The 27,896-nt window shown below is 46.6% G+C and overlaps 1 protein-coding gene across 1 annotated transcript; it reads left to right on the plus strand.

Moving 5' to 3' along the window:
* Positions 1–12,598: 12,598 nt before the first annotated feature.
* On the plus strand, positions 12,599–27,824 carry TMEM86B (transmembrane protein 86B). The gene is made up of 3 exons (XM_066605776.1): positions 12,599–12,649; positions 18,895–19,153; positions 27,397–27,824. The coding sequence occupies exons 1-3, from the start codon at positions 12,599–12,601 to the stop codon at positions 27,822–27,824; spliced, it is 738 nt and encodes a 245-aa protein (XP_066461873.1).
* The last annotated feature ends 72 nt before the right edge of the window (positions 27,825–27,896 follow it).

Here is a 27,896-nt window from a genome sequence, read left to right on the forward strand (position 1 = left end):
CAGCAGTGGACGGCGCAGAACTGCGGGTAGACGATAGGTTGCTCGAAGCACTTTCTGCCATCCAGGACAGGACCTGCTCACACTGCTCATTTTCTAATAACCGTCTCCCGCGTGGACCCATTAATTGGGCGATGAATGTGGGGACACCAGAAACGTGCCTCTCTCCTAATTGCGCAGCAGTCGGCTGCGACACACCTGGATCAGGAGCTTGGCCTGTGCGCACACCCTGACTTGGCCCTCCGCGTCCTCGACCGCGTCCACGTCCTCTAGGCCTACCCCTACCCCTCAGCATGCTGTATTACCAGTGATTTGATTTCACAGGCAGCTAATAAATTGGCGCAAGACTGCAGGCCAAATATAATTTTTTCCCTTTTTTGAAAACGAAAGGCCCCACTGCCTCTAGTGAATGAATAATCTAAGTTTAATAACTGTGCTGTTTTCCTGCTAATGTGTCACAGAACGTGAGGGTAGCAGAGTTATTAACTGTGGCAGAGCAGGTATTTTTTTTCCCAATTAAGGAAAGCAAATGGCGAAGCCAGGAGTAAAACGTAGCTGGGTGCGTCTGATTTTTACAGGTTGCACACGCAGCCGACACGTGTCCACCGCCCTTAGGACGGACAGAGGCAGGACAAATAGAATTATTTTCACTTGTTTTACAAGCAAAAGGCAGCACTGCGTATATTCTATGAATAATAACTGTGTTGTGGCCCTGCCTATACAATTCTTTCCCTGCAGTATCAATGGAGGGTGCAATGGTCTGCAGAGGCGATTTTGAGAAGCAAAAAAAAATGCAGCACAGCTAACAGCAGCCTGGACAGTACTGCACACGGTTAAATATGGCCCTAGAAAGGACCGTTGAGGTTCTTGAAGGCTACACTCACTCCTAACACTCTCCCTGCCTATGCAGCACTTCTGTCCCTAATGCCAGGTGCAACGCTCTGCAGAGCCGATTTTGAGAAAAAAAAAAATTGCCACTGCTAACAGCAGCCAACACACAGCTATCAGTGGCCCTAATAAGGACCTTTGGGGAGTCTTGAAGCCTACACTAACTACCAATTCTTTTCCTACAGCAGCTCCGGTACAAACAGCACTGTCCCTCATCTAACTCACACGGCATCTGAGGCGAACCGCGGGAGGGGCCGACTTTTATGTTCGGGTGACACCTGATCTTCCCAGCCACTCACAGCAGGGGGGTGGTATAGGGCTTGAATGTCACAGGGGGAAGTTGTAATGCCTTCCCTGTCTTTCAATTGGCCAGAAAAGCGCGCTAACATCTCAGGGAAGGAAGTGAAAGTAACCAGAACACCGCATGGTGTTCGTTACGAATAACGAACATCCCGAACACCCTAATATTCGCACGAATATCAAGCTCGGAAGAACACGTTCGCTCATCTCCAATAAATACCTGTGGATGGTCAATAAAAGTGATTTAAAAAAAATGGAGCATGAAAAAATCTGGCCCATGCTCCATCTTCGTGCGGGTCTGCTGCGGGGACGGCTCCCGCGGGCTTCTATTGAAGCCTATGGAAGCCATCCGGATCCACGGGAGACAAAAATCGGAATTTACTCACCCGCTCCGGATCTTTCCTTCGCCGCGGCTTCATCTTCTTTGTCGCGACCGGATCTTCTTCCTTCGGGCCGGTGCATGCGCGGGGTACGCAACCGACGTGCCATGCACATCCGCCGGGCCGAAGAAAGAAGATCTGGCCGCGACGGAGAGAAGATGAAGCCGCGGCGGAATGAAGATCCGGAGCGGGCGAGCGGTGAGTTAATTCTTATTTTTATGCCTCATGTCCGCAGGGCAGGAGGGACCCGCTACTGATTCTCCATGGAGAATCCGTAGGGGGCCTGATTTTCCCCCGTGGACATGAGGCCTTAACACAGCAGACAATTCCCTGGTACTGGACGCACTCTCCCAAGTATGGGACATGGACTTGGCAGATGCTTTTCCCCCTCTCTCCCTAATTTCCAGAGCCCTACAAAAAATTCAGAACAGCTAGACCAGGGTAATCTTCATCGCCCCCGCATAGACAAAAAAGACCCTGGTTTCCTTTTGTTGTCGTCACTGACAGTTCAGACCACAATCCTGCTGCCTCTCAGGCAGGACCTTCTGTCCCACCGCCCAGTGTTTTTTCAAGAGATCGACAGGATGAAGTTGACGGCTTGGCTACTGAACGGCAGAAATTGAGAGACAAAGGACTGTCATCCAAGGTAATAACCACTCTTAAAGAGCAAAAGGGCTTTACCTCCGCTACATACAACAGGGTGTAGTATAAATTGCATAACTGGTACGGATCAGATAGACCAGACTCTTAGTTCTTTCTTTGACACCCAGCTAATAGAGAACAGGTGGTTCAACAGATTTCTCAGAGGAGCATATAGACTCTAACCCTTCATTAGGAAATCTGTTCCCTCCTGGGACCTTACTCTAGTGTTAGATGGTCTCTGTGAATCTCCCTTTGAGCCCATACAATCAGTATCGCTAAAGAACCTGACTATCAAAGTGGCTTTTTTGGTAGTAATTACAACCACCAGATGGATTGGAGAGACACAGACATTGTCCTGTAGAGAATCCTATTTAAAAGTGCTTGATGATAGAATAGTCATGAGACTAGATCCCTTCTTTTTTCCAAAAGTGGTATTGCTGTTCCACATGGAACAGGAAATAATTCTGCCTTCCTTCTGTCAGTTTCATAAAAATGATAATAGAAAGGCAACTATCGTACATAACCTTGATGTTGGATGTGCAGTCTTGACCTACTTAAAAGTCTCACGGAATTTTAGAAGATGTAATAACCTATTTCTTCAGTTTCAGGGCCAAAAAGTAAAGGGAAAGTGGCTTCAGAAGACTCCATCGCTAGATGCATCAAAACTTTAATCCAGGAGGCATATAAAGTCAGAGACCTGTCTTCCCCTGCAGGGATAAGAGCCTACCCTACGAGGGCTCTTGCCTCCTTATGAGCTGAACGTAGCGAAGCCTCAATAGTGCAAATTTACAAAGCCGTAACACGGTCTAGTATTCACACCTATTCTAAGCATTCTTGCTTGAATCTCCATTCTGGTAGGGAACTGGCCCTTGGGCAGAAGGTCCTCCAGGTTGTAGTCTTCCCCTGATAGTACCATTATAATTTGGTATTGCATTCATGTGTGCTGTCTGTATAGACTGAATGGTACAACTAGGATTAATTTTACCGTAAATCCCTTTTCCATCATGACAGCATATACTTACCCACCCTGGTATACTATATACCATGCATGTGACATAACACATTGTATTTCAAGCAGTAATAAAAGATTGGGCCACGTATCAATTGTGATAATTTGAAGCCACTGGGGAATGGCAGTGGGAGGCGGCCTTTAGAACTTTCCTCTTCCTGTCCCAGTAGGGTCAGAGGGCAACCTCAGTGTGTGCTATCATGATGAACTCATGGAAAAGGGATTAACAGTAATATTTATCATAGTTTTCCTTTATATGCAGAGGACGCCCCCTTGTTACAGTCACACTCCTGAGTATAAATAGATGATGGGAGAGATCTCTGTATTTATATAAATATAATATTGGCAGACACACTTCTTTATTTTCTGGCTAGTCAAATTATGGGTTTGTTCAAGACTAAAAAATAGGGGTTGTATCAATGAATTGCCTGACACCTGGGCTGTTCTGACAAGAATGTTAGGAAGTGTTGAGACCAGTGGATGTGTGAGGGCACACACACGAGGCGACTGGGCTCAGGATGCCCTTGACAGAGGACCAGTAGTGAGGATCATCTGATTGTCTGACCAGCATGAGCAGTTTCAACTGTTACCTGGCCCTGGATGTCAGATAGAGATGAGCGAGCACCAAAATGCTCGGGTGCTCGTTACTCGGGACGAACTTTTCGCGATGCTCGAGGGTTCGTTTAGAGTAACGAACCCCATTGAAGTCAATGGGTGACCCGAGCATTTTTGTATATCGCCGATGCTCGCTAAGGTTTTCATTTGTGAAAATCTGGGCAATTCAAGAAAGTGATGGGAACGACACAGAAACGGATAGGGCAGGCGAGGGGCTGCATCTCAAGTTCCCAGGTCCCACTATTAAGCCACAATAGCGGCAAGAGTGGGCCCCCCCCCCCCCCCCCAACAACTTTTACTTCTGAAAAGCCCTCATTAGCAATGCATACCTTAGCTAAGCACCACACTACCTCCAACAAAGCACAATCACTGCCTGCATGACACTCCGCTGCCACTTCTCCTGGGTTACATGCTGCCCAACCCCCCCCCCCCCCACGACCCAGTGTCCACAGCGCACACCAAACTGTCCCTGCCCAGCCTTCAGCTGCCCTCATGCCACGCCACCCTCGTGTCTATTTATAAGTGCGTCTGCCATGAGGAGGAACCGCAGGCACACACTGCAGAGGGTTGGCACGGCTAGGCAGCGACCCTCTTTAAAAGCCCACAATGCTGTACAGAAGCAATCAGAAATCCAATCCTGTGCCACCTCCATCAGGAGCTGCACACGTGGGCATAGCAATGGGGAACCTATGTGCCACACACTATTCATTCTGTCAAGGTGTCTGCATGCCCCAGTCAGACCGCGTTTTTTTATAAATAGTCACAGGCAGGTACAACTCCGCAATGGGAATTCCGTGTGTACCCACAGCATGGGTGGCTCCCTGGAACCCACCGGCTGTACATTAATGTATCCCATTGCAGTGCCCATCACAGCTGAGGTAACGTCCGATTAAATGCAGGTGGGCTTCGGCCCACACTGCATGCCCCAGTCAGACTGGGGTTCTTTAGAAGTGGACACATGCAGTTACAACTCCCTGTGGACCCACGGCATGGGTGGCTCCCTGGAACCCACCGGCGGTACATAAATATATCCCATTGCATTGCCCATCACAGCTGAGGTAATGTCATGTTTAATGCAGGTGGGCTTCGGCCCACACTGCATGCCCCAGTCAGACTGGGGTTCTTTAGAAGTGGACACATGCAGTTACAACTCCCTGTGGACCCACAGCATGGGTGGGTGCCAGGAAGCCACCGGCGGTACATAAATATATCCCATTGCATTGCCCATCACAGCTGAGGTAATGTGCTTAATGCAGGTGGGCTTCGGCCCACACTGCATGCCCCAGTCAGACTGGGGTTCTTTAGAAGTGGACACATGCAGTTACAACTCCCTGTGGACCGACAGCATGGGTGGGTGCCAGGAAGCCACCGGCGGTACATAAATATATCCCATTGCAGTGCCCAACACAGCTGATGTAACGTCAGCTGTAATGCAGGTGGGCTAAAAATTCATTTGATTACACTGTAGGCGAGGGCCCCCAAAAATTGGTGTACCAACAGTACTAATGTACCTGAGAAAAATTGCCCATGCCCAACCAAGACGGCAGGTGAAATCCATTAATCGCTTTGGTTAATGTGGCTTAATTTGTAACTAGGCCTGGAGGCAGCCCAGTTAAAATAAAAATTGCTTGAGGTGAAAGTTTCAACGCTTTAATGAGCATTGAAACGTATAAAAATTGTTTAGAAAAATTATATGACTGAGCCTTGTGGGCCTAAGAAAAATTGCCCGTTCGGCGTGATTACGTGAGGTTTCAGGAGGAGAAGCAGGAGGAGGAGGAGGAATATTATACACAGATTGATGAAGCAAAAAGGTCCCCGTTTTTGATGGGGATAGAGAACGATGCTTCCATCCGCGGGTGCAGCCTACGTATTGCTTAGGTATCGCTGCTGTCCGCTGGTGGAGAAGAGAAGTCTGGGGAAATCCAGGCTTTGTTCTTCTTGATGAGTGTAAGCCTGTCGGCACTGTTGGTTGACAGGCGGGTACGCTTATCCGTGATGATTCCCCCAGCCGCACTAAACACCCTCTCTGACAAGACGCTAGCCGCAGGACAAGCAAGCACCTCCAGGGCATACAGCGTGAGTTCAGGCCACGTGTCCAGCTTCGACACCCAGTAGTTGTAGGGGGCAGAGGCGTCACGGAGGACGGTCGTGCGATCGGCTACGTACTCCCTCACCATCCTTTTACAGTGCTCCCGCCGACTCAGCCTTGACTGGGGAGCCATAAAGCTGTCCAGGGTCTTAGAGAGTGTTCCCCTGCCTGTGCTGTACATGCTGCCTGATCTCCGCGCCTCCCCTGCTACCTGGCCCTTGGAACTGCGCCTTCGGCCACTAGCGCTGTCGGATGGGAATTTTACCATCAGTTTGTCCGCAAGGGTCCTGTGGTATAGCATCACTCTCGAACCCCTTTCCTCTTCGGGTATGAGAGTGGAAAGGTTCTCCTTATACCGTGGGTCAAGCAGTGTGTACACCCAGTAATCCGTAGTGGCCAGAATGCGTGTAACACGAGGGTCACGAGAAAGGCATCCTAACATGAAGTCAGCCATGTGTGCCAGGGTACCTGTACGCAACACATGGCTGTCCTCACTAGGAAGATCACTTTCAGGATCATCCTCCTCCTCCTCCTCAGGCCATACACGCTGAAAGGATGACAGGCAATCAGCATGTGTACCCTCAGCAGTGGGCCAAGCTGTCTCTTCCCCCTCCTCCTCATGCTCCTCCTCCTCCTCCTCACCGCGCTGAGATATAGACAGGAGGGTGCTCTGACTATCCAGCGACATACTGTCTTCCCCCGGCTCTGTTTCTGAGCGCAAAGCGTCTGCCTTTATGCTTTGCAGGGAACTTCGCAAGAGGCATAGCAGAGGAATGGTGACGCTAATGATTGCAGCATCGCCGCTCACCACCTGGGTAAACTCCTCAAACTTTCCAAGGACCTGGTAGATGTCTGCCAACCAGGCCCACTCTTCTGAAAAGAATTGAGGAGGCTGACTCCCACTGCGCCGCCCATGTTGGAGTTGGTATTCCACTATAGCTCTACGCTGCTCATAGAGCCTGGCCAACATGTGCGCAGAGCCGGCGCACCTTTCCGAGCAGGTCTGTCAAGCGTGGGTAGCTTTTCAGAAAGCGCTGAACCACCAAATTAAAGACGTGGGCCAGGCATGGCACGTGCGTGAGGCTGCCGAGCTGCAGAGCCGCCACCAGGTTACGGCCGTTGTCACACACGACCATGCCCGGTTGGAGGCTCAGCGGCGCAAGCCAGCGGTCGGTCTGCTCTGTCAGACCCTGCAGCAGTTCGTGGGCCGTGTGCCTCTTATCTCCTAAGCTGAGTAGTTTCAGCACGGCCTGCTGACGCTTGCCCACCGCTGTGATGCCACGCCGCGCAACACTGACTGCTGGCGACATGCTGCTGCTGACACATCTTGATTGCGAGACAGAGGTTGCGTTGGAGGAGGAGGAGGAGGGTGGTTTAGTGGAGGAAGCATACACCGCCGCAGATACCAGCACCGAGCTGGGGCCCGCAATTCTGGGGGTGGGTAGGACGTGAGCAGTCCCAGGCTCTGACTCTGTCCCAGCCTCCACTAAATTCACCCAATGTGCCGTCAGGGAGATATAGTGGCCCTGCCCGCCTGTGCTTGTCCACGTGTCCGTTGTTAAGTGGACCTTGGCAGTAACCGCGTTGGTGAGGGCGCATACAATGTTGCGGGAGACGTGGTCGTGCAGGGCTGGGACGGCACATCGGGAAAAGTAGTGGCGACTGGGAACTGAGTAGCGTGGGGCCGCCGCCGCCATCATATTTTTGAAAGACTCCGTTTCCACAACCCTATACGGTAGCATCTCCAGGCTGATAAATTTGGCAATGTGCACGTTTAACGCTTGAGCGTGCGGGTGCGTGGCGGCGTACTTGCGCTTGCGCTCCAACACTTGCGCTAGCGACGGCTGGACGGTGCACTGACAGACATTGGTGGATGGGGCCGAGGACAGCGAAGGTGAGGGTGTGGGTGCAGGCCAGGAGACGGTAGTGCCTGTGTCCTCAGAGGGGGGTTGGATCTCAGTGGCAGGTTGGGGCACAGGGGGAGAGGCAGTGGTGCAAACCGGAGGCGCTGAACGGCCTTCGTCCCACCTTGTGGGGTGCTTGGCCATCATATGTCTGCGCATGCTGGTGGTGGTGAGGCTGGTGGTGGTGGCTCCCCGGCTGATCTTGGCGCGACAAAGGTTGCACACCACTGTTCGTCGGTCGTCTGCACTCTCAGTGAAAAACTGCCAGACCTTTGAGCACCTCGGCCTCTGCCGGGTTGGCATGGCGCGAGGGGGCGCTTTGGGAAACAGTTGGTGGATTATTCGGTCTGGCCCTGCCTCTACCCCTGGACACCGCACTGCCTCTTGCAACCTGCCCTGCTGCTGCCCTTGCCTCCCCCTCTGAAGACCTGTCCTCAGTAGGCGGAGCAAACCAGGTGGGGTCAGTCACCTCATTGTCCTGCTGCTCTTCCTCCGAATCCTCTGTGCGCTCCTCCCTCGGACTTACTGCCCTTACTACTACCTCACTGATAGACAACTGTGTCTCAACGTCATCGTCCTCCTCACCCACTGAAAGGTCTTGAGACAGTTGCCGGAAGTCCCCAGCCTCATCCCCCGGACCCTGGGAACTTTCCAATGGTTGGGCATCAGTCACGATAAACTCCTCTGGTGGGAGAGGAACCACTGCTGCCCAATCTGAGCAGGGGCCTGAGAATAGTTCCTGGGAGTCTGCCCGCTCCTCAGAATGTGTCATTGTAATGGAGTGAGGAGGCTGGGAGGAAGGAGGAGCAGCAGCCAGAGGATTCTGAGTTGCAGCAGTGGACGGCGCAGAACTGTGGGTGGACGATAGATTGCTGGATGCACTTTCTGCCATCCACGACAGGACCTGCTCACACTGCTCATTTTCTAATAAAGGTCTACCGCGTGGACCCATTAATTGTGCGATGAATGTGGGGACGCCAGAAACGTGCCTCTCTCCTAATCCCGCAGCAGTCGGCTGCGATACACCTGGATCAGGAGCTCGGCCTGTGCCCACACCCTGACTTGGGCCTCCGCGTCCTCGGCCGCGTCCACGTCCTCTAGGCCTACCCCTACCCCTCAGCATGCTGTATTACCAGTAATGCAGAAACAGAACGCTGTAATTAAATGTGCCGCTTATTGGCCTGTGGTTTGAGGCTGACTTCGCTTACGGAACGCCAGGAAATAATTTTGCGCAAGCCTGCTGTAACACTTAGCTGGCTGCGTATGAATTTGGAGAACTACTACACCCAGCAGAGACCCAGAACACTGAGGACAGTCACAGGCAGCCCAAATAGATTTTTTTCCCCAAATTTTTTTGCAAAGGCCCACTGCCTATATTCAATCAATATGTCTTCTGTCCCTGCCTAAGCGCTTCTGGCCCTGGAGTATGTCAAAGAACTGCAGAGTGTTGCACTGTGAACTGCAATACAGCGGTGATTTCACAGCCCAGACAGAGCCAGGAAATAATTTTGCGCAAGCCTGCTGTAACACTTAGCTGGCTGCGTATGAATTTGGAGAACTACTACACCCAGCAGAGACCCAGAACACTGAGGACAGTCACAGGCAGCCCAAATAGATTTTTTTCCCCAAATTTTTTTGCAAAGGCCCACTGCCTATATTCAATCAATATGTCTTCTGTCCCTGCCTAAGCGCTTCTGGCCCTGGAGTATTATTGCAGGGCGCAATGCTCTGCACGGCCGATATACCAAAAAAAAAATGTGCAACACTGCAAAAAGCAGCTTCCACAGTACTGCACACGGTTAGATGTGGCCCTAAGAAGGACCGTTGGGGTTCTTGAAGCCTAAAATACTCCTAACACTCTCCCTATAGCAGCTCCACCAAGATAGCACTTTCCCTAAAGTATGTCAGAACGCATGTGTGGCGAGCCGCGGGAGGGGCCGACTTTTATACTCGTGTGACACCTGATCTCGCCAGCCACTCACAGCTGGGGGGTGGTATAGGGCTTGAACGTCGCAGGGGGAAGTTGTAATGCCTTCCCTGTCTTTATATTGGCCAGAAAAGCGCGCTAACGTCTCAGAGATGAAAGTGAAAGTAACCCGAACATCGCGTGGTACTCGTTACGAGTAACGAGCATCTCGAACACGCTAATACTCGAACGAGTATCAAGCTCGGACGAGTACGTTCGCTCATCTCTAATGTCAGACAATGAGTCTGCCTGAACTATTTCCAGGCACTTGGCTGAAGGACAGTTGTTTTCATGGCACTCATTATGGTGTAAGCCCTTTGACACCCTCCTTTGCCTCCGTTTTGCAGTGGTGTCGTAAACGACAAAACTGGACTATTATGAAGTGCAACTAAGTTGTCTTCAGTGACAAATCCAAGTTTACGTTGGGCACTGACGATAGCCGTGTTAGTATTTAGAGACCTAGGGTTGAGCCCCTCAATCCTGCCTTTTCTGCAGAGTGACACACTGATGGTGGGATAGTCTAGGGGGGCCATCACATACAACAGTCGGTCACCCCTAGTAGTGGTATGAGGGACAATAACAGCTCAGCGATATGTTCAGGACATTCTGCAGCCACATGTGTTCCTCTCATGGTGGCTACCAAGAGGCAGCAGGATAATGCTCGGCTGCACACATAAGGGTGTCACAGGAATACCTCCACAACTTTGCCACACTTCTGTGGCCTGCCTGGTCACCAGATTTATCATCAATAGAACATGTATAGGACCATCCGGGATGCCAGCTGCAACAGCCTACAAGTTTACATGATCTAGAGGCTCTGTTACAACAAATGTGGAGTGATATGCCGCAGAATAACATACGGAACCATGCCCACCTGTATCACATCTTGCATGCAAGCTAAAGGCAACCCAAAGGGTACTAGATCCTCCATGCCCGCTGTATCACATCTTACATCCAAGCTAGAGGCGGTACAACAGGGTACTAGAGCCTCCCTTCAAGTGCTCAGATTTCCACAATAAATTAATCTTTTTCTCTGATATTGTAATCACTTACTTATTTTAACGTTACAATTAGACATAGAAAGTTTCATTCGATTCCGACAACAAAGTCGATGTTTGATTTTTTTATTTTTTGCTAATGAGTGTATGGTGATTTCACATACTGTACACATACATAGACATTCTTTTACTTCCATGCACACATACATTTATTCAAGCACTCCTAGAATGCTGCTGCCTGGCAGTGGGAACACTGCTGCTGTAAATGGCCTCATCTGTCTATCTGTTAATATGAGTGCAGCTTGTCTATATTGTGTATGCATTCAAGTTACCTGGGGTTGGTGTTGGCCCTAAGTAAAGATAGGTGCATGCTACACCTCTGAGACCTACACCAATCAGACTTTATGGGTATATTTTATGGATATGCCATAAAAGTCAGAGATTGGAGTAAAACTTCCTTAAACTCCTATATGCCCAAAGCAGCTCCTCCCAGGCCCCCTAGGAGTCTGCACACCCCCCAACAACGATTCTGTGGCCTAGTGATTACTTTAACAACTACTCCCCTATTGAGGACAGAACTCTAAAGGCTGGTTTACACGGGCCGTTGATCGCTCAAACGACCGTTTGAGCGACAGCTTTGAGCGATCATTTTCCATAAAAATTAATTGGTATTAAGGTAGCTACTCAGCTACTTACGTAAATACCAATTATCATACCAATAATCGGCTGGGGTAAATGGGCCTTTAGTGATGCGCTAATAACATGCAGGTAGCAGGAGTGACTAGGGGCTGTGTGAGCCGCAGCGCGCTCTTCCTGCTCAGCGGTACTGCGGCTGTAGGTGCACTGGTTGTGATTTAAGCTCCATTCACTGTGTGCAGTCATTCATCTCTCCGATTGGTAGAGCGGCCTCTGTATTCAGGCAGAGCTGTAAGTACTGGGACTGATGCTGGTTCTGCCACCAGAAGAACTGAGGATTTCTTAGGAAGTGAAGTATGTAAGGAAGCAGCAGGGGGTTAAAGAAAGTGTTTTGGTTTTTTTCCTGTTATAGCTGCTGCAGTGCCGCCCTAGGCACTGGACCTCCAGCGCCTAGTGACAAATGAGGCCCTAGTGGTCACACAGACAGGGATTATTCCTAACGTAGGTAATCACAAGTAACGAACGCTACAGTCGGCTTCTCCTTGGGCAGGAATGGTTGATTATAGATAGGATAGATTGAATCCCACTACACATAAGAGAAGTCCGTAGGTTCATCAGTATCTCTTTAGGTCATGCAGTCATCCGTGAAACAGAAAATAAACTTATAGAGAAGTTTTTTTTTTGTAATGTTGCTGAAGATATTGGTCAAACTTGTGAAAGATACTCCAGTCAATGCTAAACCATGTACAGAGTGTTTCCATGGGGAATGAATATCTGATATCTCTGATGGACTTTGCTATGGAGCAGCAATAAGAGCATTGCTTAATAGTAATCTAAATAGAGCAGTAGAGATAAATGTAATATTGTATTACTGAGTAATCTAAACTGGCAACGATTGTCAGCTATGAGCAAGTCAGTTTAAATGGTATCCCACAGAGTCAATGACAAGTATATGACTGGGAATGTATTCGTATACTATGTCTTGGTTTTGCTCTTTGCCCAGATGATGATGATGATGAATATAGACACCCCGTTATCAGCAACTCTGTGCCTAAGTTAAAAGTCCAGGCCACAGATTAAACTATAACACGCAGATCAAGGGAATTCATTTTTTAATTCCACAGAAAGGGAAACATCTGCGAGCCTCTGTGTTTTGTGTTCGGCCTGAGATACCATGGATATTCTAGAGACAGATTCAAGATATAGGAGAAAGTCCCTGGCTTCCGTAAGTTTACTCATACTGGCAGCAGGGGACGGAAGGGTGGCATTTCATATTGTAAGGCTTTCTTGGCTTTTTTAACCTTAAGAGAAGCATGTAGGAAAACTCCAGAAGAAAATTGCCATTATTAGAGCATGCTGAAATTTAAAAAAAACTGCCCCAAAAAACTCCAATTTGTAATTTTTCATAATTCACTATTGATGTGAAATTTACCTCTCTGGATGAAGCATTTATTGCTGCAAAAACCTCAAGCAAGGGGATGTTGGGGTATTGTCTTAATGGTCATGAAAAACCAAACACTGGAACCTTATGCCCTGGGTATCAAAGTTCTGCAACATAATGAGGGGCACATTTTGATCTTTGCTCAGAGGACATCTGTTGACTGCTATGTACTCTGCAGCTGTTTCATTAACATTTAAGGTTTCTGTATTTTTAGAATTTTTAGAATTTTTTTAAAACAAAAGTGTACACTGTGTGCTAAATGTCATTCTGGTAATGTCAAAATCCCGGATGGTCCAATAATAATCTTTACTGTATATAGCACCTACATATCCTGCAGCACTTTACATTTCAAGGGGTTGAAGTACAAACAAAATCGGACATTACAGAGTGACAACTAATTGACAATTCAAACAATAGTAGTGAGGGTCCTGTTTGCATGAGCTTACAATCTAAAAGGAAATCCATAAGCCAGTACTCAGCCATTATATTAGTAATCTTTATATAGCGCCAGCATATTTCACAGCACAAACACAGAGGTGAAGTACATTGGGATGCATGGAGTGTGAGAGGGATTGTTATATGAAGCGATTGAGTTCTGAGGAATAACGTAGAAGCATGGCTGGTAGAGATGAGCGAGCATTGCCCTTAGCGAGTACCTGCCTGCTCGGGAGCAAAGATTCGGCTGCCGGCGGTGGGTGGGGAGTGGCGAGGTAGAGCGGGGAGGAATGGAGGGGAGATCTCTCTCTCCCTCTCTTCCCCCTGCTTATGGCTGCAACTCACCTGTCACCCGGGCCGGCAGCCGAACGTTTCATCTCGAGCGGGCAGGTACTCGATAAAGGCAATGCTCGCTCGAGCAATTGCCTTTACCGAGTATACTCGCTCATCTCTAATGGCTGGCATTATAGGTGTGTGACCTGCGTAATCGCACATGGGTGCTCCAGTAGAAAGTGGCGCTACATATGGCCTGGCGCCCGAGACTTTTTACGTCTATGAATCATATCGCTTTTATAGCAATATTTTTAGATTACTTTATATAATTAGTCATTTTTAGCACCGTGTGTTGGTATTTATGATATTTAGTACTTTACAGGGGTATTTACTTAGGAATTGGGTGGTACTGCTATTCAGACACTGTACGGTATGCTTGTTTTGCAGTGTATGGTAATGGAGGCACTGTACAGCATTGATATTTAGACAACCAGATGGGAGTGTTCTTTAGGTGCCGGGGTGGATATGCCATACTCTAGAAAGAAAAAGTAAGTTAACTCTTTGGCATTACCTGGAATTCTACATTGATTATTAATAAAATGTTGCCTGATTATTATCTAGGTCACAATTCTAGACCAGCACAATCTACGGTAGCTAAGCTAGAAACACGCAGTTGTACCGTTCGTGTCTTTTATTAAGCACAGAGTTAGCATCTTAAATGCAGTTAGAAAAAGTAAGTGAACCTCTGTGTTAATGACCTCTCTAAGAGTTAAATGTCAAAGTGTGTTTCAATTAAGGAGATAAGATTGGAAGTATATTTCATAGGTGATTTGCCCATTAAATACAGGCACACAAAGTGTGGTTATTGACAAATCTGTTCTTTTCAAGAAAGATTGGTTACTGTGAATCATGTCTCAATGCAAACCATTTTCTAAAGACCTATAGAAAACCATGATCCTGGAAAAGTCTACAAAGTCTGCACACGACCATGTCACCTCAACTGTGAGGCATAGTGGAGTGGGCAACATAATTTGGGGCTGATTTGCTGACTCAGAGTATGAACAAGTAGCAATCACTGAGGAAACAATTACTTCTAAACATGTTATAGGAGAATGTAAGGTCAGCAATCCATGACCTTAAGCTGAAGAAAGCTGGGTTATGCACTAACACAATGACCCAAAGCAGACAAATTAACTAAAGAATGGTTGAAAAAAGATGACTTATGTTTTGCAATGGCCTAGTCTGAGATATGACCTTAAGCCAATTGAGATGCTACAGCATGACCTGAAGAGAACTGTCTACAAAAGGCATCCCAGAAATACTGATGAACCAAAACACATTTGCAGGGAGGAGGGGTCAAAAATTCCTTCTCAACGTTGTGCAAATCGTATTTGCAACTACAGGAAAACGTTTGGTGCAGGTGATTGGTGCTAAGGGTTATGCAATTAAAGGGGTTGTCCCGAGGCAGCAAGTGGGTCTGTACACTTCTGCATGGCCATAATAATGCACTTTGTAATGTACATTGTGCATTAATTATGAGCCATGCAGAAGTTATAAAAAGTTTTATACTTACCTGCTCCGTTGCTGGCGTCCTCGTCTCCATGGTGCCGACTAATTTTCGCCCTCCGATGGCCAAATTAGCCGCGCTTGCGCAGTCCGGGTCTTCTGCAGTCTTCTATGGGGCTCCGTGTAGCTCCGTGTAGCTCCGCCCCGTCACGTGCCGATTCCAGCCAATCAGGAGGCTGGAATCGGCAGTGGACCGCACAGAAGAGCTGCGGTCCACGGAGGAAGAGGCCATCTTCAGCGGTGAGTAGAGAAGTCACCGGAGCGCGGGGATTCAGGTAAGCGCTCCGGTGAGCTTTCTTTACCTCCCTGCATCGGGGTTGTCTCGCGCCGAACGGGGGGGGGGGGGGGGGTTGAAAAAAAAAAAACCCGTTTCGGCGCGGGACAACCCCTTTAAGGGTATCACCTTCTTTTTCTCTCTGCAGTGTGAATGTTTACTAAATGAGCTCACTAAGGGCTCTCTCACTCAAGCATGTTTTATCACGAATTACACTTGCAGGTTTTGCATGTGTAATACATGGTAATAAATTTTACAATTCTTTCAACAGTGCTTCTTACATGCAGTGTGCTAAATGCACACACAAAAAAAGCAACATACTCTATCTTAGCGCGTATTTAGCGCCGGGGATTTGTCGGCAAGCAGTAGTATGCAATGCATTATGTACTGTTGTGTGCTCCCCATGTGGGAGATATGCCTGCAGAAAATGCTTGTGTGAGAGCCCTAAAGACATGAATGAGCACAAGGTGCTCTACTATGTACTAACGACATTTGTCATAAAGAGGTTGAATAATTCTGAGACTGCGGTAGTCATTAAGAATGGTATTTTGTGCTGAATTTAGAGAAACCACTTGTTATATTAGTTGTGTTTGTTCTATATAAATTGCTCGTTTGACTGTTTTTGTGCAATTGTAAGTTAATGCGATCCGTAAGGATTTGGTTGATTTATATTATAAAACAGATTTGTTATACCAGTTAAAATAGAAGCCATGACGCCAATGTAAACTGTTTTAGAGTGGGAAAAAGGCCCTGATAATGTCACATTTGTCACCATTACATCTAAGCCACAATCGTCTTTGAGTGCCGTTACATGCTCACTGGAACTAATACGGGTATGTACGCTTCCTTTATTGTATCCACAGCACTGTGCATAATTTAGAGAAGATGGAAGTAAAGGCTGATTACTGTACTGTTTGAGGACCTAACAGCTGTTAAATGGCCATAGCAAAGCAGTTTATATGAGATGCATGTCTTATCGCTCAGCTAGCAGTAGTATAGCTGATAACATTATAAACAACTCCAACCATGCACAAAGTCTTGCTTTCAAATAACCCTTATCTTCAGCCTCCAGTTAAACGATCTGTCAGTCTTCCCACCCCACTGTAGTATAGAGCTGTAGGCATTGTGTTGCCATCATATAGCCTCCAAAAACAGAATGACAAGTTAAGGCCCATTTACACGTAACGATTATCGCTCAAAATTCGTTCAAACGATTGAAAGTGAGCGACGGTTTTGCTTTTAAAGATGAGCGTTAAACCCTTTCCAATCCAATTTGTATCCTGGTTTTCCTAGGGGGCTTACTTCTTTTCTGCCATTATACAACGGCGCTATCTGCTGGCTAAGGCCAGTACTGCATGAGGTGACACATTATATAGGCTCCAAAAGCAGAGAGGCTGGCAATATACAGTAAGAGAACCCCAACGGATGTCTTCCAACATCGGAGCTGTACAGCCTTAAATCATAATGTCTTCATAGGTCAGACAGTGGATTGGAAAGGGTTAAACCTAATGATTATCTCTAGAAATGGACGTGGCGTCTGGGCATTTCAGTCGTTTGTTGTGTCACTTAGTACCGTTTACATGTAAAGATAAGTGGAGGACAGTTTGATAGGAGAGCATGTGCATGAGGTAAGGCAAAAATTTCAGCCAGTGTGGATTGGTCTTTGAAAGGAGGTCTAATTTGGTGGGAGTGCAGAATTTGAGTGGAAAAACAAAAAAAAGCAGTTTTGAGAATTTACATTTGAAAGAATCTCTAGGTGTCAAGTTTGTAATTACTGAAAAAAAAACAATGGCTAGTATAGGTGTTCTCTGCATTGGCATTGAGAAAAAACCAGTAGGTGGAAGGTTCATGTTAAAAAAAACAAGGCGTTTTGTGAATTGACCTCTAAAAGAATCTTTTTTTGTAGGAAGAAGTAGCGAAAGCTGCTCGTGCCCAAAGATATATCCTCGATGTAGAGGCCGTGACCTTTGCATGCACAGTAAAAGATGGCGAATGTATTTTCGATCCTCTTTGTGGCTTCTGAGGTATATGGCAGAACTAGAGATGAGCGAGCACCCAAATGCTCGGGTCCGCGTTATTCGAGTCGAGCTTACCGTAAAATACGAGAGCTCTACTCAAGTAACGAACCCCATTGGGACGCTGGGTGCCAAGCTTTTTTTTTCTTTCTCTCTCTGCCAAAACAGGCACGGCACAGCGGGTTCGAACACGAATTGATGCTCGTTCGAGTAGCGAGCACCATCGAGTACGCTAATACTCGAAGGAGCATCAAGCTCGACAGAGTACGTTCGCTCAACTCTAGTCAGAACGGCCAATGATTTACCAGCAATTGGTTGAGCATTAGGAGAGCGTGTAAAAAGAGCTGCTTTGTTCCCCCAACAGCCAATTGCTCTGCCTTTTAAGACGCAAAATTGGTAACCACTCACCACAAATCGCTGAAGGGCTGAACGATTGTCATTGAAACCAAGCGAAAAGCGAACTGCCAAACGACGGATTTTATGTGGACTAAAAGTCAACGATGAACGAATACTGAATGAAAAATGCACAACTCCTCGCGTTTACGCGTAACGATTATAGCTTACTTTCGATCATTTGAACCAATCTTGAGCGATAATCGTTACATGTAAATGGGCCTTTAGAAGAAACTCCTAACCGAGAGCAAATGTCTTAGGCCGGTTTCGCACAGCCGAAATTTGTGCATTACGAGTCACACAAATCTCACCCAATTATGAACCCCATTCTTTTGAATGGGGTCATACACTTAAGCAAATTTTTCCTGCATTGCACGATGATACGATGCTATGCGGGAAACAAATCCCACCATGTTCTATCAGGTGCGTGCTCTTGCATCACATCTCCCATTGTTTCCAATGGGGCCGGCGGCAGCATCGCACCACGTGCTAGGTGCATGGGATGCAAGATCTCCTATTGAAAACAATAGGAGAAACTCCGTGAACCTCCCATTTTCTGGTGTGATGCGGGGAAAAAAATTGTGCGATGTCCTATCTTTGGGCGTGCCCTTACATTGCATCGCCCATTGTTTGAAATGGGACTGGCAGCAGGTGCCCGCGATGCGATGTTAGGTTTCCCCACTGAAAACAATGAAATCGCTACTTCCCCGAAATGATGCAAGATGTGTTTTATACAAAAACCGCAGCAAAATTACATGTTGGCGAGCGTGATATCTTGCAACCCGGACCGCTATCACACTTGCCCATGTGAAATTGGCCTAGGATCCACTACTATTTTGGGAATAAAACACCCCAGACATGTATCTTTCCTAGACAGATTTGGGACATTTATACTTGGCCAACATTCTATAAATAGATTTATAATAGCCTCACATTATTTTCTTGACATTGCATTGGACCATGCTGCTTCCATTAGCATCTTGGATGATATTTGAAGTTACTATTTTTGTTCTCTGCAAAACATACTGAAATGAATAAATAAACAAGGACATAACTGTTTGTTTTCTGTCTAGGTGAGGAACACTGTGTCAAAACTGCTCCCCTTCTTTATGGCTGTGTGCATTTACTTTGTGCTGTGGATTCCACTCTCCGAGCCCGGCTTGTACAATGCCTTCATTAAATGTCTGCCTATTGTAAGCCTGCAGTTCTATGTTCTCATCCATTCCATTGGTGTGTGCAAGATCAGCTTCTATGCTCAGAAAATCTATCTGGGACTAATCTTCTCAGCAGCTGGAGATATCTGCCTGGTTTGGCCAGAATACTTTCAACTAGGTAAGAGCGTTACAAGGAATGGCAAGCTTTAACTAACCCACAGCAGTGTCACAATATAATGCTATAGGCTCATCATAACTTAAATGGAACCCGCCATATCCCACCGCACCATAAACTAAGTTCAGAGTGCTGTTTGGGGACGTGACATGAAGCTGGGTGATGTGATCCAGAGGTGTCCCCCCTCTGAAGTCGGCAGGCGGCACAAAAATAGGACTCTTTTCAGAGTCCCCTGCATGCGTGCTACCACAGACATATTGGAGAGCGCATGCACGGGACTCTGATTAGAGTCAGATTAACAACTGGACCACAAGAGCGGGGGAATATAAAAAATGCATCACCTGACACCCTGCCCATCCCTTAACAGCACTATAACTTAGTTTATGGTGCTGTGGGGACGTGACAGGTTCCCTTTATAGGACTTTTTATGGACATTAAAAAAATTCAGTGAGCTTAAAATAGTGTGAAATAAAGAAAAAAATGAACACTTGCCTATTTGAGCAGTTCCACATCCAGCGCTTGGAACCTGGAAGATGGGGCGGGCAATCATGTACTGTTCATTGTGAGGATGACTGCTCAGCTAATCACAGGGTTCAGTGCCCAATTTTCCATGATCTTGCACAAAGAAGTACACGTAACCCCCTGTCTCTTATTCCGGGTTACAAGTGGTGGGTACTAGGGCTGCAGCACTTGACGGGGTGCCAACACATAGATGAGCATTGAGCATTCATATTTTCTTTATGGGATCAGTAAGAGAAACCAAGTAATTTTGAAGATATATCTTTTAATGGCTAACAAAAATACATGATGTTATAGCGAGCTTTTGAAGCTACTTGGGGTTCTTCCTCAGGCATAATGAAATAGATCTGAAAGGGTATATATACATATACATATGAGAAGGCACAGACGTGATGTGATTTTATTTTTGCACTTAAAAAAATACCAGAACAGGATGAGCAGAGGAGTAAAAACTTAATTAGTCCACTGATAAGGGATGTGAAAGTTTTATGGTCTCTAAATCGTGTTAATGGGTCACCAGTAGAGATGAGCGAGCACGCTCAGATAAGGCAGTTACTCGGGCAAGCATCGTTCTTCTCGAGTAACTGCATTCTTGTCCGAGCAGGTTCGGGGGTGAGCGGGGGGCGGCGGTGGCTAACCGGGGGGAGAAAGATCTTTCACTCCCCCCCCCCCCCCCCCCCCCCACTCCCACCCGAGCCTTCTCGGACGAGAATGCAGTTGCTCGAGAAGAATGATGCTCGCTCGAGTAACTGCCTTATCTGAGCGTGTTCGCTCATCTCTAGTCACTAGGCCAGAGTGTTATCTCTGCTCCAGATTTCTCATGTTCTTCTCTAATGTAAAAAGCCCCCTCCTAGGTTCAGTCCATTCTTGATCGTGTTAAAAATGGTCATAAACTTGTATTCCCAAATCCTTCTGTGATGCAGAAGGGGGGGAGGGGGAGGGGGAGGGAGATCTTGCCACCTGAGGCCCTAAAAGTGGTTTCACCCTTGCCCTATAAAAATGTTTTCAGAGGCTATTTGTGTGTAGTGACCTCTTTTTCCACTTGTGTAGAGCTTTATGACCACTAGACATGCCTCTATGATGTAATGCAAGAGATTTTACCCAGTTAATAGTTTGAGAGGGGAAGCCATGAAAAAAAAAAATGACTTACACAGATACAACCCAAACAAGGACTGGAGGAAAAGGATTGGGATAGGGGAACGTACATACACAATGAACTCTATAACAAGCTGAACTGCAAACAGGACTTGCGAGCAGACATCTAACAACGGCTGACAACCACCAAAACACTTACCTGGAATACCAACACCCGTAAGCAGATGTCCGCGTCTTGTCTTATTCCCTACTGTACCAAGACAACTTAACCCCAGGAGCCCTGCCTACAACTGGGGCGATCGTTCTAGCAGGGAGGGACCCACACTGGACCTTAGGTGCCTGGATCACTCTAGATGGTATACGCTGAACAGGACACAGTTCACACACACAAACAGACAAGGGACATACACCTTGAACAGGGAGCTGAACACACCAAGTGTCTGGTCTCCTATACAAGTCGTCGTTCACACTAACAACAGGGAATTCCACCCAGAACCTCATGCAAGCAAGGAAGACCACAGCAGAATATGCATGACTCCTAAAAACAGGGTTTTGAAAGGGAATTAGGAAAACAGCAAAAGGAATAATTGACCAGTGCCCTCCGGACAGAGGGGCTGGTATTTATATGCAGCAGACCTACAGGTCCCAGGAACACAAGATGACGGAATGTGGAATGTGGGAAGCTGAATGGTTGTATTGATGAATTGCTGCTACCTGAGCCATTCTGACCAGACTGTTAGGAGTTGTTGGGACTAGTGGATGTGTGAGAGCACACACACAAGGCAATCGGGCTCAAGACGCCCTTGACAGACCACCAGTAGACAGAATCATTTAATCGCCCGACAAGCATGGGCAGCTCCAACCGTTTCATTGTCCACAAGCCAGAAACAGGTGGCACCATCGTTACAGGCCCCCGTGGCCAAGCACCTGTAAATAGTTCTGACAGACAAAGGACATTTGATCTCATGGCATCCGTAACACATACTGTCTTTGAGACCCACCGTTGCTTCCATTTGCAGTGGTGTTGTGAATGACGAAACTGGAATGCTATGGAGTGGAACCAGGCTGTCTTCAGCTACGAATCTAGTTGAGCTTAGGCAATGATGACGGCCGTGTTCATGGCTGGAGATGTGTGGGTGAGTGCGTCAATCCTGCCTTTGCTGTGGAGCGGCACACTGCCCTCTGCTGGTGTGATGGTCTGAGGGAGCCATCCCATGCAACAGTTGGGCACCCCTAATAAGGGAAAATGATACCTCAGTGATATGCATGTGTTGCCTCTCATAGCGGCTTCCAAGAGGGATTTTCCAGCAGGATAACGTTTGGCCGCACACATAAGGGGGTCACAGGAATGCCTTCACAACATTGTCACACTTCCGTGCCTGCCCGTTCGCCAGATTTATCACTAATAGAACATGTATGGGAACATCTGGGACGCCAACTTCAACAGCCTATGAGTCTGCACGATCTAGAGGCTCAGTTACAGCAATTGTAGACCAATATGCCACAGGATTCCATATGGAACCTGTATGCATCCATGCTCGTCTGTATAAAATCTTGCGTCCACGCTAGAACTAGGCCAACAGGGTACTAGAGCCTCGCTTCAAGTTTTCAGTTTTGCATAATAAATTATCCTTTTTCTCTGATATTGTAATCACTTATCAACATTACAATCACACATAAAGTTTCATTCGATTTAGTCATGGTCACTTCTAGGTGCTTGATTTTGACAAATGCATTAAATAAGCATCCATATAATACAACACGTAGCCACAGGCCTGAGGGACTGGAAGGTGTTCCTTCCAAAGGCTCTCCATTCTGAGCAACAGATGTAATACACATGATTGGTTGTGCAGGATTAGAAAAACATGGCTACTTTCTTCTAGGAACAATGCCACATCTCTCCATGGGTTGTGTCTGGTATTGCAGCTCACCTGAATTTAAGGCCTGTTTCACACGGGCGACATGACATTGGCGCAAGCAAATTACAGCGATATCACATCAGTAGTCCGTGCAATATCGCTAAGCTTTCTTGCAACAGTACCGCAATTTTGTAGCACTACAAAGTCGCACGACTTTGTAGCACCACGTGCAAGGATTTTCGGGAGGTGGGGTGAAATATAAGCCCTACCCCAAAAATAAACCCTAGCTGCAGCAAAAGAAAAAGAATACATTACCTGTCCAACTAGGGCCTGTCTTCTCCCTGGTCCCCGGCAGTTGTCTTCAGCATCTCTTCTGGCCGAGGATTAGAAAATTCCCAACTCCAGCGCTCGCTGAACCAATTGAATCTGTGCTTGATTCTTTGAATGGTTGTGATTGGTTCATCGAGCACTGGCTCTGATTGGCTAAGCGGCACAGTGCTCAGCCAATCAGAGGCAGTGCTTCCAGGAGGCGGGGATTTTTTTAGATGATGAAGAACAGTACCAGTGACCGGGAAGAAGATGCAGTGGAGCCGTTGATGTATTCTTTTTTTTCCCCTGCAGCTACGGCTTAGTTTAGGGCTTTGACAATAGGATTTCCTACTGTCAAAGTAGCATCGTATTGCACGAAAACCGTGTTGCAAGAGAAAGGAAGGCTCCATAGGGAAAAATGGGCTACAAAGCTCGCGAATCGTGTGCATATCGCGAAACCTGCAAGGTTTTTGACTTGCAATGTTGCATGCTATAAAACATCGCAAATGTGAAGGAACCCATAGAAAAGCATGGGCTTCACATACATGTGATTTGTAGCATTGTAACAACGCGAGAAAATCGCGCAATTTTGTCTCCCATCTGAAAGAGGCCTAAAGGGTCACTGTGGTGCTTTTTTTTTCATTCATTATGTAACTATCCGCCCAGTATATGTAAGTGAGCTAGTGTTACCTTAATTAATTATTCCTTTCTATCTGGAACTGCTAGCCTCAGATGGTCATGTGATCTCTGTTCAGATCTACTTGGGAGTATGCTGTCTAAAACTAGTCGATTTCACTAGAGGGTGACACAGAATCTCCTGTCACAGTTACAGCTGATAACACAGCTCCTATCACACTGGTATATTAAAAGAGATCCCTCCTGACTGTATACGTATGGTCTGTAGTTTCTTTAGGTGAATATTGGAGGTAATAAAATTACCTCCTATATTGAATTAAACTGTCCCCACAGCAGACAGAAAAGATACAGCCTCTAGCTAATGCTGTGTTGATGCATCATAGGATTGATTTGAAAGTGAAAGTAAAAAAATCTTACTCTTAAGATGGTGCCCAATAAGCATCAGACAGGAGGCTGCACTGCATGTAAGTGGATTTAATACACAAAGAAGACAGTGACAGGCAATCAGGTGGTGGTGGTGGTGGTGGGAGGACTGAAGATAAGAAAATGTGTTTTTGCGACTCTTTAATTAAATAGGGCTGATCTGAGCAAAACTTCACCCAACTTTGGTGCTGTTTTTGGAGTGAAGCAGCCATATTAAGCAAAGCTACCAAAGAATAAGGCCCAATGCACATGATCTATGTTGTTTATAAATATGAGTGTTTTGGGTGTGGTAGTCAGTCCATCATTTTCTGGGTTCCTGAGCGAGAGTGCCCGGAACATGGGGGTACCTTCAACCCTCATGTAGTGCAGTATGAAAGAAGAGGAGCGGTTTCTGAGGGTTCATATGCCAGGAACCGTGAAGGAGAGAGAGCAAGAGAAGTAAGAGAGAGAGAAAGGGTTGAGAGTGAGCGTGTCCAGAAAAGGCTGAGATCACCATGCAGAGGTACTGCGGAGTGACCCTATGCTCCTCTTGACAGTTCCCCTGCCAGGAGCGGTTCCTGTCAGATAACTGAGACTGCAGGACTGATGCTTGACAAAGACCGGTGGTATACTTTGAAATGGAGGAATAAAAGTTTTTTTACTTTTCTACTGCATCGTTGTGCTGCCACAGACTATGTGTCTCTTATGGGTTATCTTGCAACTATAGTCCGGGCTCCCTTTTTTGTGGCTTTGCACTGCTGGATCCCGCCCTGTGGTCAATAAGTGAGTGCTGCTTGTGCAACTCTTTTTTTTAGACTGCAGGACCGGTGTCATTCTGTGCTTCCTCCCTGAGCTCAAATCTGCTGTTTTGCCTGCACAGCCGTCTTTTGTATTTTGTGCCTTGTACCAAAATTTTCTGCAAGTAAAGTTTTGCATGGCCCTGACCGTTCCCAGGGTAACAGAACGGTGGCATCACCCGTGACAACCTTATATCCCGTTTTCATGTTTATTGGCTTTCCCTCTCCTATGGGTGTCCGGAAAAGGCCCAGCGCTGCTCTGGCTGAGGCTACGTGTGTTCCTCCAGGAAGGGGCCTGGTAAGTGCCTCCGTGACAAGTGAACAATCTACCCTCCCAGCTCCTCAACGTATGTCCTGTGTCCAGAGTTACCCTATGGGTCGCTGCCCTTTTTAATGCATCACAGAAGGGGAAATCAAGAATTAAAAACAATCACAGAAAAATGGTCATTACTTACTGACTGAGGAGTGCATATAGATGCATCCTCCTCTCACCATGCAGGTAGCTGACTACCAAATGGAGGAGCCAATAACACCTGTGCAGGACACCGATAAAACATCCACTCACACTACCTCCTGATAATGAGGGGGGTGGATGTTTGGTGTACACTCCCACATATAGTGGATACAGGGTGCCAGACCATTATGATATATGTAGTTCGCCATGCAGACCAGCAACCTATTAATGACACCATGATAATTCGGCGGGTTGCCCTGCATATCCATCAGTGAACCACATTGGTACTGCCACCCTGGGCTCCCCCTGGAGTCTTAATGCCACACTGCATGTGAATGATAGATAATGAATGCAAGGCATTGGTTGGATGTTGGCCAAGATACATGAGCCCACTAACCACTTCACAGTTCCTTGCGTTGTAGTGGGTCCCTACACTAATATAAATGCATCACAGAAGGGGAAATCAAGAATTAAAAACAATCACAGAAAAATGGCCATTACTTACTGACTGAGGAGTGCATATAGATGCATCCTCCTCTCACCATGCAGGTAGCTGACTTTTTAATGCCCATAAGTGGAAATCAACTGCAATTTTCTGCTCGTGGGGGAAAAATCGCAGCATGTCCTATTCTAGTGCAAACCTCACACAGCCTCTCATGGACGGCTTCCTTTGCAGTTAATGGAAGCCGTCCATCCCACGGTGAGTCGCCGTATATCCGCATCATCGCAGGCGCGACGGCGCGTCATTCTCTGCACTGCACATGTGCGGCGGAGTGACAGCCAGCACATCCACAGAGCAGAGAGAAGACAACATGACAGGTACGCGGGGGTCTCAGCCGGGGCACAGGGTCTGAGTAGGAATCCGACCCAGCCATGTGCATTCGGCCTTAAATGTCTTTCTTATTCTGTTCCCTCAAAAAAATGAATAAAAGTCATAACATGTATCCTGTTTAACAAATACAACTCATCCTACAAAAAACAAGCCCTTATACAGCTACGTTGACAGAAAAAAAAAAAAAAAATGGATGACTTTTAAAATGTGGAATAAAAATAAAGAAAAAGTTGTACCAAATTAAGTGCCAAACTAGGCTGGGTCCCTAAGGGGTTAAATCTAATCGCAATAAAAGAGACAATGGCGCATATTTATTTTTCTGCATCTATAGATTTGTCTGCTTTCATTCAGTATTTATTTATGATAGCTTATCTTTTATATTTACTAATGGTGACTTTTTGAAAGGTTAATAATCTATGCACAAAATCCTTTCACTCTTAGGCTAGTCTCACACGGGCGATCGCAATTTTGCCGTGAGAAAATCGCCTCTTTGTTTCTGCAATGTTAAAATCGCAACGTGCGTTTATTGCGTTGCGATAAAAAACACCTCCCTGGGGAAACATGAAAGATAAAATATTTGCTCATCGCAATTTTTTATTCTCTCAACATCGCAGATGGGAAGAAAACCAAAGTAAATCATTGGTTTCATAATCTGCTTTTTTACTGACTCTCGCACCACGTGAAAATCACGAGAAAACACTAGCAAGCACGATATGGATCTGTGAATCCCAACCCTTATATCGCGTTTTCATGTCAAAACCGCCTGGCATCACTTTGGTGAAGAAGCAATCTCTGACTGCCGCAGCAGAGGTTTGCGGAGTTTCTCCCATTGTTTTCAATGGGAGACCTTGCATGGCATCGTGTGCACCTAGCACATGGTGCAATGCTGCCGCCGACCCCATTCAGAACAATGGGCACTGGGATGCGAAAGCACACAGCAAGATAGAACATGCTGCGATTTGTTTTCTGTATAGCATCGCATCGCGGTTCCATGCAGGAAAATATCGCTCATGAGTATGACCCCATTCAAAAGAATAGGGTTCATATTTGTGTGTCTCACAACACGCAAATCTCGCACGATTTTGACACCACTGTGAAGGCAACCTAAAACAATCTTGTCTAATTGTCAATTACTGATAAATGTGGGCTAATGAGTTAATCTGAGTACGTTTTCTATTTATAATTCAGTGTCTCTTATTTTAGAATGTTGTTATATTATATTATTCGCAGAATAGCTTTCATTTTATCTGTTTGATTTTCTGCATGCTGACTATTTCCATGTTTAGCCCAAATAAGCATCTGAAAGGCATATTTACATGAAAACATGTTTTGGTCTCTTTCAGGTATGGTCATGTTTGGATTGGCACATATCATGTACACAATTGCATTTGGCTTTCACCCTCTGAATCTCCGAATCTTCATTTTTATTGCCCTGCTTTGTGGCGGTTTTTATTCTGTGACTTTCTCATACCTCAGTGGTCCTTTTGTATATATGGTAGCAGGATACACTATGCTGATTGGAACAATGACATGGAGGGCACTTTCTAGGGTCAACTTGGCATCTCACACATTCTCATGGACATGTGTCTCTGCAGCTCTGGGATCCATCTTCTTCATAATTTCTGACTGTGTACTGGCCATTGATAAATTCTGCTTTCCTGTTTTCAACTCCCGGGAGGTTATCATGTCAACGTATTATGGTGCACAGATGCTGATAGCCCTCTCCATCCCTGACTTGTCCAGGGATAACTTTATGTGGAAGTCAAAATAATTTTTGAAACAAAAGATTTTCATCATATCATGTATTGGTAATTGAGCTGGCCTGGTCATCACTTCACTAAAA

This window comes from Eleutherodactylus coqui, chromosome 6, assembly GCF_035609145.1.
Source record: "Eleutherodactylus coqui strain aEleCoq1 chromosome 6, aEleCoq1.hap1, whole genome shotgun sequence".
Taxonomy (NCBI): Eukaryota; Metazoa; Chordata; class Amphibia; order Anura; family Eleutherodactylidae; genus Eleutherodactylus; species Eleutherodactylus coqui.